Genomic DNA, 13,008 nt, shown 5'->3' with positions numbered 1-13,008 from the left:
CCCTCTCTCTAGCTGTGCTTTGAGCTTACTGAGTTACTGTGCTTACTGTTTACTGTACCGTGCCGTCCCACCTTGTTTTGTACTTGTTTGTCCCTGTACGGCGCTACGGACACCTAGTGGCGCCCTATAAATAAAAATTAATAATAATAATAATAATAATAATGATACAAATACATTCATGCTGTGTCTTTCTACCAAGTCGTCTCAAAGAGCTTCACAACTAGTAACCATAACATACACAATCTATACTTAGGAATAATTCTGTACATGGGAAGATTTTCATTATAGCATCAGATTGTAGAAATGATTTGCACAGAGGCATGTTTGTTTTGCTTGGACACAGCATTTTCTCAGCGTGATTATTCCCTTTTAAGTCACTGTAATTGTCTGTTACTCTGCCGCACAGAAGCTGGCATTTTCTCTTCACATAAAAGAGCTTTTTCTTGGAAGACAGCTGATCAGGCCCTTACAACACAGTGGGCACTTTCAAAGCATGTATGCTAAATGCTAATGTCTGAAAAGTTTTTTTCTTCTGTTTTTTAGTGGCAAGCCAAATGAAAGAGTGCCAAGAAAATCTTCTGCAAGCAGACCAACAACAAGAGACTCCAACCAGTCTTTTATAGACTGCAGAAATAATTAGAATTCAGCAAATAAAACCGTTCAAGTTTCTATAACTCTTCTACATAAAAAGCCATAGAATGTCTTGCTTAAGTCATTTCTGTCATACACGAGACAAAGATTTAAATAAAAACCAAAACAACAGACTTGCTACTACTGTCTTAGGCCTACAAATATAACAGGTTACATTTTATACTGGGGAAGGTACCTCTGCTGGAGGTCCACCTCAGCTGCTTAGAGAAAGACATAGAGCAGGATGTGTATGAACAGATTTCATGGTGCGATTTGCTTTATCGACAGTTACTTTCAAAATATAAAAATAATCTCAAAGAACAAAAAATGAGTATATCTAATCTTAGGCTATAAGTAGACACTGGCTCTATTTCCCCCAAATGTTTCATGTTCTGTGTATTTCAGACTAAAGAAATAAGCTGCTTTGAATCTTAAAAAAAAAAAGAAGAAAGAAAAAAATAAACCAGTTCTTGCATCCAGAAAGGCAAAAAGGGTGTTACCTAGCAACCCTTCTATGGCTTCTGGAGACATGTAATTGGGCTACAGAGGTTAAATCATCCTTACAGAAAGCCAGTCATCTATGGAACCAATCCACCAAATAAGGGCAGTTTGAGCACTGGGTCTGCTGAGTAAATACTACATCCCTGTGAAAGCTCTGTAGGTAAAGGGCACTTGGTTAAATAAAAAAAAAAAAAAAGATACCAAAACAAAAATCTTTACCAAAGACAGCTACAACAACCCATAATGCTATGTGCTTTGTCTGCCAGCCAAGCAGTGCCTTGAGGCAGTGCCGAGCAGATTTACCTGACTACTTAACTTGGAACCAAGCCTGAAAAAATATTTTGATATTCTGTATAAGAAAGTCAAGTCTGTTATCTGACCTTTCATTGAATATCACAACAGCTTTATATACTCGGAACATAAACATTCATAAGTAGCTCACTGGATATTAAATGCCAGGTTATTAAGAATGTCTAGCCTACTGTGTGTATTTGAAGAAGCTGACTACAAAATAAAGATTTTCATTATAGAAGGTCATTGTTCTCAATACATGTATCACAGCATCACCTGGTTTTGATCCTTATGGCCACTACTTAACAGGAAAGACCACAAAACTCATCCCATCACCGAAACAAAGATCAGAGGAAAGGGTTTAGAAGTCTGCCTATATATAATTTTATGTAGCAAGGCACATATAAACTGTACAGTATATCACATAGACCTAGTGAGTTGCATATTATACAATATAATACCTATCAGTGCTCATTACATTATGTCCAGCAGGTAGAAATTCCATTACACCTAGCTATGTTATATGTGCTAATATAAGTTTCAATTATAATGTGGATCTGCACATTAATGTGTTACTTTTATGCAATGTGGTAAACATGCACTGTATATGATAATCATAGTTGCCTACTGCAGGGCCAGCCCTATGTTTTAAAGATCTGATTAGTCTTTCTTGTACGACTATTGCAATTGGTGTTATATCATTAAATGATGTTCCACAACAATTTTTATTTACAAAGCAAGGGGTCAGTAATGGGGTCCAATGTGGCACCATAATATGCAAACATCTAAGTAGCATGTTTGAGGAATCCTGTATATACTCTGATGATCAATTTTGTTCCTATAGTTGCAAATGGCTCAGCTACACGTATATTGTTTGTAATTTGGACAAGCTTGCTTGACTTTTCATTATTCTTGATTATGACATTTGAAATTTTCAATTCAGAACAGTAAATCTGATATCTCTTCTCTTTTCACCAATGTTCTCGTTGTATATATAAAAAAGAAGAAGATTAGATACAGGCCTATTCACAACACCAAGAGACAGGAACGCAGGATTGCACTCCAGTATATTTAATCTGCACCACCTCAAAACTTCCTTACCTCGGTCACAATTTTTGAGCGTGAAACATAATGTTTTGGATAGTGAGGTATTTAAGAGGGGATTTGAGATGATATAGAGGAGATGAGGAACTGGATTACCCAGCTTCTAACTTACAATTAGATGATTAACCAGGATAGAAGTACCTGACAAGGTTTCAAAAAGAAGAAAGTGTACCTTTAATTCATCACATACAATGTCGTGTGACAGAATCAGATCATTAAAAGACATTAGTATTATATCACGCTACCCTAATAATATTCCCCAGTTCTAGGATTTTCCAATTTTTGCTTAAACGTGCAAAGAATGTATGTAATAGAAAATGCAAGCTAGGGCGGCACCCGGCACAAGTTTTAAACAATTGTTGTTTAACACAAACTAGATAATCTTCTCTTTTAGTCCAGGCCTCTGAGGACCACATAAAACCAACTAAAACAGAAATGAAAATATACAAACATTTTTAAAAGAACAGCATTTTCACTTGGAATATTATGGTACTAGACGTCTATCAACTAAACTAAATTAAATATAAAATATGTTAATATAAAAGGTAAAGTGACAATGATGAGAAAAATAGCTTTGCTTAAACTCTCTTATACTGTTGTATAATGTTGTAAGTATTTTGCAGTACATCCACAGAGTTCATGAGGCATCAAAATCTTTTTAATTGCATGCACTGTGCTAATTACATATAAACAAGCACAGTGCCTGCCAACATTTCTCAGACAAGACCAACCAGTGATTAAATTTTCATCTAATCCAAGACAGTAAGACTTCACAGAAATCTACAATCTGCATTACTACAACTCCCTCTTCCTGTGGCTGTTCAACAACACCTGGAGAGCTACTGCATACCTACACTAGTGCTACAGACAGCAGAGGCTAACATAGTTGGGACACTGTCAGGGTTGGCAGACGTCAGTAAGTTTACTGACAGCCAGTAATAATGTAGCAAAACTTTCTGCCAGTCAGGAAAAAACAGAGGTCAGTAAATATATAATCTCTTCTGAATATTACTATATTGCATATATAAGAACTAAACCAGTGAATTTGAAATAATGTAGGCAAGTAAAACCATTTTAACCTCCCCTCCCAATTATATTGTAAGTGCTTTAACTTTTGGGCAAATGTTTGTCTAGCAAAAATAAGTAACAATAAAAGTATTTTTTTTTTATATTTGCAAAGGCTATAAAGCTAGGATAGGATATGTGATATTGTTTAGCCAATCGTCTGATCTACATTTCTTAATTTTGTTCAAAGTATACTGACAGCATCTTATACACAGGTCTGGTAAAAATAGAAAATGTTTCTCTCTACAGTAAGCACAGTATCCGTTCCAAAAGCCTGATGCATCATGAATGCTACTTTTTGTATTTTTGCACTGAGCAAAAAAAAAAAACAAAGAACGTTTTGCAGACTCAAGTTTAACCATACATACTCATAGTCAGCAATAGCAGCACCTATCACCTATACACCGATCAGAAGCTGGTAGCTAGCCTTCAACATTAAAAAATAATAGCAAAAGGATTGTAACCTGTATTAAAGACAATGCTAGCTGATAAAGAAAAAAGAGAATGTCAACAATAAATAGTCCCCAACAGGTAGTGCCAGGCAGCTGAAGATGGAGACACTTGTTGAGAAACAGTATTTGTTTGTTACATATTGTAAAGGAAATTTTTTCTTTACTGTTTTAAAAAAAATCTTTAAGAAAGTCGCATCATCATCATCATCATTTATTTATATAGCACCAACATATTCCATAGCGCTTTACAATTGGGGACAAACACAGTAAAGTAACAAACTGGGTAAAACAGACAAAGAGGTGAGAAGGCCCTGCTCGCAACGTCACAGTGACTTTTATTCTAAGCCTACGGGTCACAACAGTCTTGAGAGCAGACCACTGCCATCTTACTACCTTAGAACAAAGGAGTTGAAGTTGGGCACTAGAGAATACTAGACACCTTACTGTTGTGTCCACCATAATTCCTTGTATAACTTATGCAATGGTATGGTCTCCCCACACTACTAGATGCAAGAATGATGGATCTACAAATTCGCTTTTCAAGCGGAATTCTATCTGCACATTCAAGAATACTCAGATATTCTCTGACTCTGAAGTTAATTGGCTCCCTGAGATACTAGTAAAGATTTCCAAGCCATCCAACTTATCGATGACCCGCTGGGCTTATAACAGTAATTTCTTACATAATGGCACACTCCTAATTACCCAATTCAGCCTTGACCCCCCCCCCACACACACACACACACACCAACCCATGGGATGACACCTTAATACTAAGGAATAGCACAGCAGGTAATGGAACAAACAGTAGAGTATAAAGAGCAACATTTTTGTCTTGTATCCATATAGAGCCTTTACATTGCCACGCAGCTGGTACCCCATAGAGTGTGAGGTTGGCCACAGGCAGGCATGTTTATTTTCTTTCCAAATTTCTGTTTTGTTTGTCTAATGTTGCCCTAGCTGCTGTTCATCCAGCCAATAATAGGCCTTGTGGGTATAGTTCACAAACCAGCATTTTGCATGTCAGCCTCCATGCTTGTGCGTGGGTTGCAACTGATTTTAACTGCGTTTCAGTGTTATTTGAAGCAAGATGTAGGACTTGCAGGAATGATGAACCCTTGACATGGGCTTTAAGCTTTGATATGTTAATCAAAAAATTAACCAATGCCATATATATCTGTATAGATCTGTATTTTAAAATGGTAACACAACCTACTAATTAGAGAATATAAGTAAAACCTTGCTAACCTAGTGTAATCAATGTGGAATGTACTCTCTGAAGCAGTGATAGGCAGTCTGATACACTTTGGGGGCCCCGTGCGGCCCCCTAGCCTTCAAAAGGGCCTTACATAATCTCAGAAAAAGGTTAAAACAATAAATGTAATCAAAGAAACAGATTGTATAAAATATATATATATATAATACATAGTGCACAATATTAGATGCAATAGCTATTTATGCTGTTTTTTTTCTATTTTTTTCTGCAGTCTTTTCAAACTTATTTGCACTTTGTTTAGAGAATAGTGAACAGACACAGGCATTTTATGATGTGTATGCTGGAAGCTTGGAGTCCACATACCAGGAAATCACATGAAGATAGCTATCAGTAAATGTGCTATCTTTCACTTACAGTTGTGGAACCCAAAACACTCATTTGTGTCATGTGACACCTGGGGCATGTTTCTTATGTACTATAAGACAGAATTGGCTCAGCACAAAACAGATTTATTGGCTTTGTCAAAGAAAGAAAAATACAAATAGGCTGCGGCTACAATCAAATACATGTTAGCTCCAAATCCATTATAGAGGTTATGAATTAGGACCAAACAACAACATTTACAAAATATAGCATGAAATACAGTGCTTGATGGAAAATTTACATTTATCAAACAATTAAATATATCGACGAAAACCCAAATTGATATATGCAAAACATAGATTTTAGTGTGGTTAGAGTGAGCGAACGAAAATGTCATCTTAAATCCAAAGATTAAAAATAATACTGTTCAGCATAAAATATAAAAATGTTGCTGCAGTATGGATTGGATCGAAACTTCATTACAGAAAGAGAGCAGGGTCGAATATTTTTTCAACACATGGGAGAGTTTGATAGGTTTATTACCGGATGACATACGTACACAAGTGTGGAGGAGCTTTTATCATACAGCTTGGTACGAGTTACGAATGTGTGCTGGGGACCCTCCGATTGAACAAACTTCATCCGATTAGATATGGATTGCCAGAGGGTGTCAGTCTGTGTCCCTGCATTTGTATCTATATGTATATGTTCTTCTTTAGATGCTAAAATCAAAGCGTTATCTCTTTGTTATATTTTGTTACATAACTTACCTGTAATACAAGTGTAAGTGACCTTATGTTCGTAAACATGTTGTGTGCTACTCTGTAACATGTAACCAGGATGCTTCGTTTTAATGTCTACCTCAGAAATAAATAAAAATTGGGAAAAGAAAAAAGGTTGCTGTAGGTCAGAGTTGACACTGTACATAAAACAAGCAATAGTGACATCTAATAAAACTTCTCTCTTGAATGAAAATCTTTACTTAGCACCTTAATACACCGTATTCTGCAGAAACGCTCTCCAATGTAGACACACAGAAGGTGCTAAGTAAATGCTTTCATTCTAGGCAGAAATTTTGTGTTCTACTCTTTGTCACTAGCAATTGCTACAGCAATATTATTCTGCATTATATGCAGGATAAAAATATTTTTAATCTTTGGATTTAAGATTATACATTACTATCACTGTATAACATAATATACAAGATATATAATCTAAGTATATAAAATATATAATCTATTGACATTGCAACAAGTAACAATGCTGTATCAGAGAACAGATCCATCTGCATCCTTGTTAAGCCAGTCTTGCCCACAGTACACATAACCCTTTATCATCAGGAATGTTCCATGCTAATAACAGCTTTGACTGAAAACCAAGTGTCTGTGTAAGGAGATCTTTCCATACATTGAATACATTTAAGCAATCTGTTTCTGTCCCAGTACAGCTCACCTCTTTTGCACTTTTGATTTTTGACAGGAACGTGTGCAGTTCCATGGTCTCTGCATACAGGGCCCGGCATACTGCCTGGTAGTGATTGGGCGCTTCCGATGGAGTTGGCAGATGAGATGAACACAGCTGTTGAGAGGAATACACATCCATGAGTGGGGATATATAACAGGAACAAGTATACAAAAACACATTTTCTTGCAGGGGAATAACTACAAATGTCTGGACCCCATTGCAAGCCTGTGATGGATGCCCATACCCACAGCACAATGTCACCCTCCAACAGGGCAGAGTACTGATTGTATTCCTAACAATCTGGCACATTCGTCTGAATTACTTATACAGTTATCCTCTTTATTTTCTAAATCATAACTGGCTGGATTAATTCATTATATTTGTGCTTTAAAAGGTACATTTTTTCATCCATGGCTATAGTTACACTTTTGTCTTCCTGTTATGAGTTTCACATTTAAAACATACTTACCAACTTTAGAAAGTTGGTTTCCGGGAGCCTGCAGGGAGAGGTGGGCGTGATGGGGGCGGGGCTCTAAAATGCATGTCCTTTTGGACCCGCCCCCATGATGTAATGACGCAAATGAGTCATTTGACAGCAGGGGCAGGGCCAAACGCCGCAATACACCAGGAATCGCGGCGTTTGGTACCTAATTCTGCCCACTTCACTAGGAAGTGGGCACTTCCCAGTGAATTGGACAGATCCGGGAGATTGCCACACTCTCCCGGGAGTCCGTGAGACTCTCGCAAAATGCGGGAGTCTCCCGGACATTCCGGGAGAGTTGGCAAGTATGATTTAAAAAAACTTTTTCTCATCTGGCATTTTATTGCTGACATATGAAGAGGTTGTAATTCACATGGCTTAGCTGTGTATGCTTGGTTAATAAATGTAACAGCTAACATAAAAATGTACATAAAGTAAATATCAAAGAACAAGAACACTGCATGGGCGATTTCATTGACTGAATTAACCTGGGTTCATTTAATTAACTGAAGACTTTTACATCAACTTCTTGAGTATAAGATAATTCCATCAACAGTACATGGGAAATATCAGACAGAAGAAACATCACTGCCTTGAAACAAAGACAACTTGTTGGCGTCTTCTTGATTACACTCCAGTGAGCAATCCTCCAGTAACATTTGTTTATTTTATACTTCAAATGCGTATAATTTTCAGACTTTACAGTAATTTCTACAGATCTGCAAAGCCGTGGTCTTTTCCAACCACCACTTGACAGATACAAGTTGCATTTTTTTTTTCAGAGACCTCGCTGTTAGAAACAAGCAATCAAGATAGAACTGCATTTGTTATGTTTTTATTCTACAAAGCTTGCAGTATATGTGGAAAAGAAACATGCGACACACTTCTACAAGTCAAAAACATTAGAAGATTTTCAGAATGGCCAAAAATCATCTTAAATTGTTAGAAATCTCTAAGGAAGATTAGTTTATTGTCATTAACTTTCGTGAGGTCAAAGAGCTTTTTTATTGTGGGTTGAGCTCACTTTCATATATCATTAAGTAACAGTGCTTGGCATGCAAGTATTGAATTAACAGCAGTACCAGCTTCACTGGAAAACAGAGATCAAACAAAATTCTAGCTATGCTTGGCCAAGCTCAATCATTCACTGGGGAATAGTATAAATAAATGCTACTGTGGTTCAGAAGATATCTGGCGTCCCATGGGAAAATCTCTTTAAGAATACATGCTGAGTGAGTGGGGAGGAAGATATGCCAATCACATAGCTGAATTATTGCAAGCATTTTATCAAAGTACAAAGAGGATAGAAAATGACTTGTGGATAATTAAATTACAATACTTGCAATTAAATATTTTTAATTATAATACGGTACAAAATATAGTACTTTGCTAAGGACATGATGTCCATTACCAAACCATAACATGAAAGTCCATAGGTTTGTGACTCCAATGTGATCGGCTGTCAGGAATGGAGTGAATCCTTATGAAACAAACCATGACTTAGTTGGTAAATGTTCCCTCAAACAATCTGAAGTTGGCAATTTAGCAGATTTCGACTTTACCATTTTTGGGTGAGTGTGTCCCATAACGAGAGCAGATGGGCACATGCCATATTTGTCTACTCTCACAGAATGTCGGGGACACACACAAGAATTTTGGGGCATCACCCTGGGCACCTGGGAGAGAAAGGAACCCTACCTCATGATGGGGGGGGACTGAATGATGCAATTTGCAGCAAATAACATCTACATAACCATTCCGCTGCAGTAGACAGGACCATGATGACGTAAATCACAACGCCACACCAGGATGGGAGTTACAAAAAAAAAAGTTCAAAAGTTAGAATGATTAAAAAAGCGTTTACACCTAGATTAAAAAGAAAATAATTAAACATATGGGCAGCACGGTGGCTTAGTGGTTTAGCACTTCTGCCTCACAGCACTGGGGTCATGAGTTCAATTTCCGTCCATGGCCTTATCTGTGTGGAGTTTGTATGTTCTCCTTGTGTTTGCGTGGGTTTCCTCCGGGTGCTCCGGTTTCCTCCCACACTCCAAAAACATACTAGTAGGTTAATTGGCTGCTAACAAATTGACCCTAGTCTCTCTCTGTCTGTGTGTGTGTGTATGTATGTTACGGAATTTAGACTGTAAGCTCCAATGGGGCAGGGACTGACGTGAGTGAGTTCTCGGTGAGTTCTGTGCTGCGGAATTAGTGGCGTTCTATAAACAACCTATAATGATGATGATCCTAATGACTTAAATAAATCTAAGTTTAACAAAAAAGATATATATGGAAGTAACTTAAAACAAAGGCCAATGCTTTGAGTGCTCCGATTTCCTCCCACACGCCAAAAGCATACTAGTAGGTTAATTGGCTGGTATTAAATTGAACCTAGTCTCTCTCTGTCTCTGTCTATGTTAAGAAATTTAGACTGTAAGCTCCAATGGGGCAGAGGCGGGTGTGAGTGTGTTCTCTCTACAGCGCTGCGGAATTAGTGGTGCCATATAAATAGCTGATGATGATGATGAATGCAAAACCACTAATCTTCTGAATAAGCACAAAACTGACATTTCTAACAGTAGATATTATTAATACAGTCTAATGTGTCATTTTTAGTCTTTTTCTATACATGGATGAAAAAATATTGAAATGAAAGAAACAAAGGCTATAAACCATGCTGTTCTAATAGTTTAATATGGTGCTGGATTTGCTATACAGACAGCCATCATGTGAGGCCAGAGGTATACAACTATGGAAACTAATTATAAGTTACTATGTGCACCATCTGATACAAAATATTGTATCCTCCTGATATTAACATATTGCAAGTTGATAAAGCCTCATAAAACCATTGTTAAACTGAAACTAAAGGAATTCTGAGAGCAATATGCAAAGCCCCCACCAAACGCAGAAACATACACAGAAAAATATCTATGAGACTATCTAAGCTCAAGCTATTCCATAAGACTATTTAAACTCTAATGAAGGTCTATATATACACACAAGGAGGATACTGTTAGAAATATATACTTTATTTAAATCAACCATGCCATTACAGCTCACTGCTGCTTTTCAAGAGGTAGCATACAAGATTATGTTAAAATATGGATTTAAATCTCCCACCTCCTGTATTGGACTGGTCACATGACCTCCAGCCTGTCATCCAGTCAGTTACTCCTGTTCACAGAGCTCAAGCAATGACAGCTAAGTTATTGACTTTTCCCATCAGGGATACAACAGCATACACATATGTATAATAACAAATGTTGTGTTATCTTGCAGCTAAAAATAAATACTGCAATTATTAGTTCTCTCCAATGACACGCTCAATGTCAGCTCAGGAGGCAAGGTGCACAGGCAGTGTGTACAGTACTGGACACGCCTACGTTAGAGCAAGGTCTGAAGTCTTCAGTGCGACTCGTGATTCCATTTAACCAGCAACAAAGATGATCCCGACCTTGTGATATCGCTCTTTACAGATCTTTCTGTCATGTGAGAACACACTGGGACGTTTTTCTTTCTTGCTCCAGAGAATGGGAAAGCGGGTCAGAAAATTAAGGACAGATTTTTCCCCAGATAGTTTGGGAAAAGCAAAAAGTGGAATTTAAGAGAAGAAATGCTATCTCGCTGTAGCAATAGCATCTTTGTGTGATAGTATAAAGAGTAAACAATTTCACTCATTGCTATTTAACATTTTAAGAGAAGGAGACAAGAGCTCCTCTGTACAGCACTTGATTCATTTCGGCTTCTAAATGCCATATCTACTAACATTACAAGCAAATAAAAGGAAAGTTTCCTATTGCATTTTATTTTGGAGGTCAGTAAAAACCCAAAACACAGCAATATTACAAATATATTGCTCTTAGTATACGAAATTACTAACATCTCAAGTACGTAAAACAGACATGTGCATTTTACAGAGGGCACACTAAAAGTGCCCCATATCCCACATATGCTGCAATCATAATTATGTCACCAATTTAGACATAAGTACAGACACGGACATTATACGGGCACCGTACGGCTGAAGTAACCCTACGAGCAACATAGCCGAAGCTCCAGAGCAAGTACTGCAGGAAACGTCCTTTTCTTAATTCCAATATTTACCGTATTTTTTAGACTTTGGGACGTAAATAAGTGGATTAGGACTCGTGTTTCAAATGGGACATTAAATGTCGCAGTCGTTAACAAGCAAGGTAACAAGGTATTGTTCTATGGGAAAGCTTTCCACCTAGCAACTGCTGGTGGGATTAACGGCCTAAATCTTGTCGTCGTCCCCTCCCCCTCCTCCAAAATATGGTGCATCAAATCTCTTGGCCCAGGAATAAAGAGATTCTCTATCATTCATACAGACTTGTGTGAGCCCATTACTGTGGAAGAACCTGTCCCTGGCACCTCAGCTGACCCTACAACAGTAGACTGGGGCCTGAGTCATTAAGGAGAGCAAGGCAAAAATAAAGGAGTAAATTTGATCCTGGACAAAACCATGTTACAATGCAAGGAGCGCAAATTAGTTTATTATTTTGCACATAAAGTAAATACTGACTATTTTGTCATGTAGCACACAAATACTTGATAGTTTTATTTTTACACTGAAATTGAATAACTTTATTTATACAACACCAGCACACAATGTAGACATACAATATAGAAAGCCAAAGTAAGCCAAAATAGGTAACAGTATAAATATCTAGAGGGGCCTGTGAAGCAGCCCCAGCAAAAGCACAGATGAATATACATAAAATCGAAGGCAAGTAAAATGCACATTCAGCTAGGGGGTCAGAACTGTATCCACTTATTATTTACCAAGCTATTGAATGATAAATCAGAGTGTGAGGTCTATTTTTGTATTGTAATGAGGAAGAGCTGTTATCGTGTGTATTGGGGGGATTATAAATAAACCAGTCGCACCATATTTGAGAGAATTTGTGGGATTTATTGTTTAGGTATGCCGAAACTTTTTCCATTGATGCCAGGAACCTTATTTTATTGACGAGGTGTTGTCTAGATGGGGGGTATCTGACTTTTTCCAGTTTTTAGCCACTAGGCATCTGGCTGCGTATTGCAGTGCAACTAGGACATCGACTTTCCTTTTGCCCTGCAGTCTCCTGAGGCTTTCCCCAGGGAACCGAATCTTCTGTTCCTCTTTGAACGGGTGACTTCAGAGGGGTTCAGGGGTGTGGGAACCAAAGGGCCACACACACCTCAGATCTTGGGGAGGTGGCCATAAGGATCTCCGCACACCAACAATCCGTGAAAAAATACAAAAATAAAAAGTGCAGGTGACAGACAAAAAAGGTGAATAAAAATAAATAACTAGGTACAGTGTGGTTATGACCACAGCCTAATGGCTGAGCAAATATAAAACTTTTCCCACCCAGCAAAAAGATGCAGCAAAAGAAAATGTGGGAGAAAAGTATGCTGTGCCCTACCAGTCTGTG

At 37.7% G+C, this 13,008-nt stretch overlaps 1 protein-coding gene across 4 annotated transcripts in view; it reads right to left on the bottom strand.

Annotated features, from left to right (window-relative positions):
• The window catches only part of SPIRE1 (spire type actin nucleation factor 1), a 144,932-nt gene that overhangs the window by 42,304 nt on the left and 89,620 nt on the right, over positions 1–13,008 (bottom strand). For all 4 annotated transcript variants that reach the window (XM_075213271.1, XM_075213273.1, XM_075213272.1 and 1 more), the window contains exon 4: positions 7,075–7,200. In XM_075213271.1, coding sequence (XP_075069372.1) covers positions 7,075–7,200 — 126 coding nt within the window. The remainder of the gene's footprint in view (positions 1–7,074; positions 7,201–13,008) is intronic.

The sequence above is a fragment of the Mixophyes fleayi genome, chromosome 5 (assembly GCF_038048845.1).
Source record: "Mixophyes fleayi isolate aMixFle1 chromosome 5, aMixFle1.hap1, whole genome shotgun sequence".
Taxonomy (NCBI): Eukaryota; Metazoa; Chordata; class Amphibia; order Anura; family Limnodynastidae; genus Mixophyes; species Mixophyes fleayi.
This window is presented reverse-complemented; position numbering and strand designations above follow the sequence as displayed.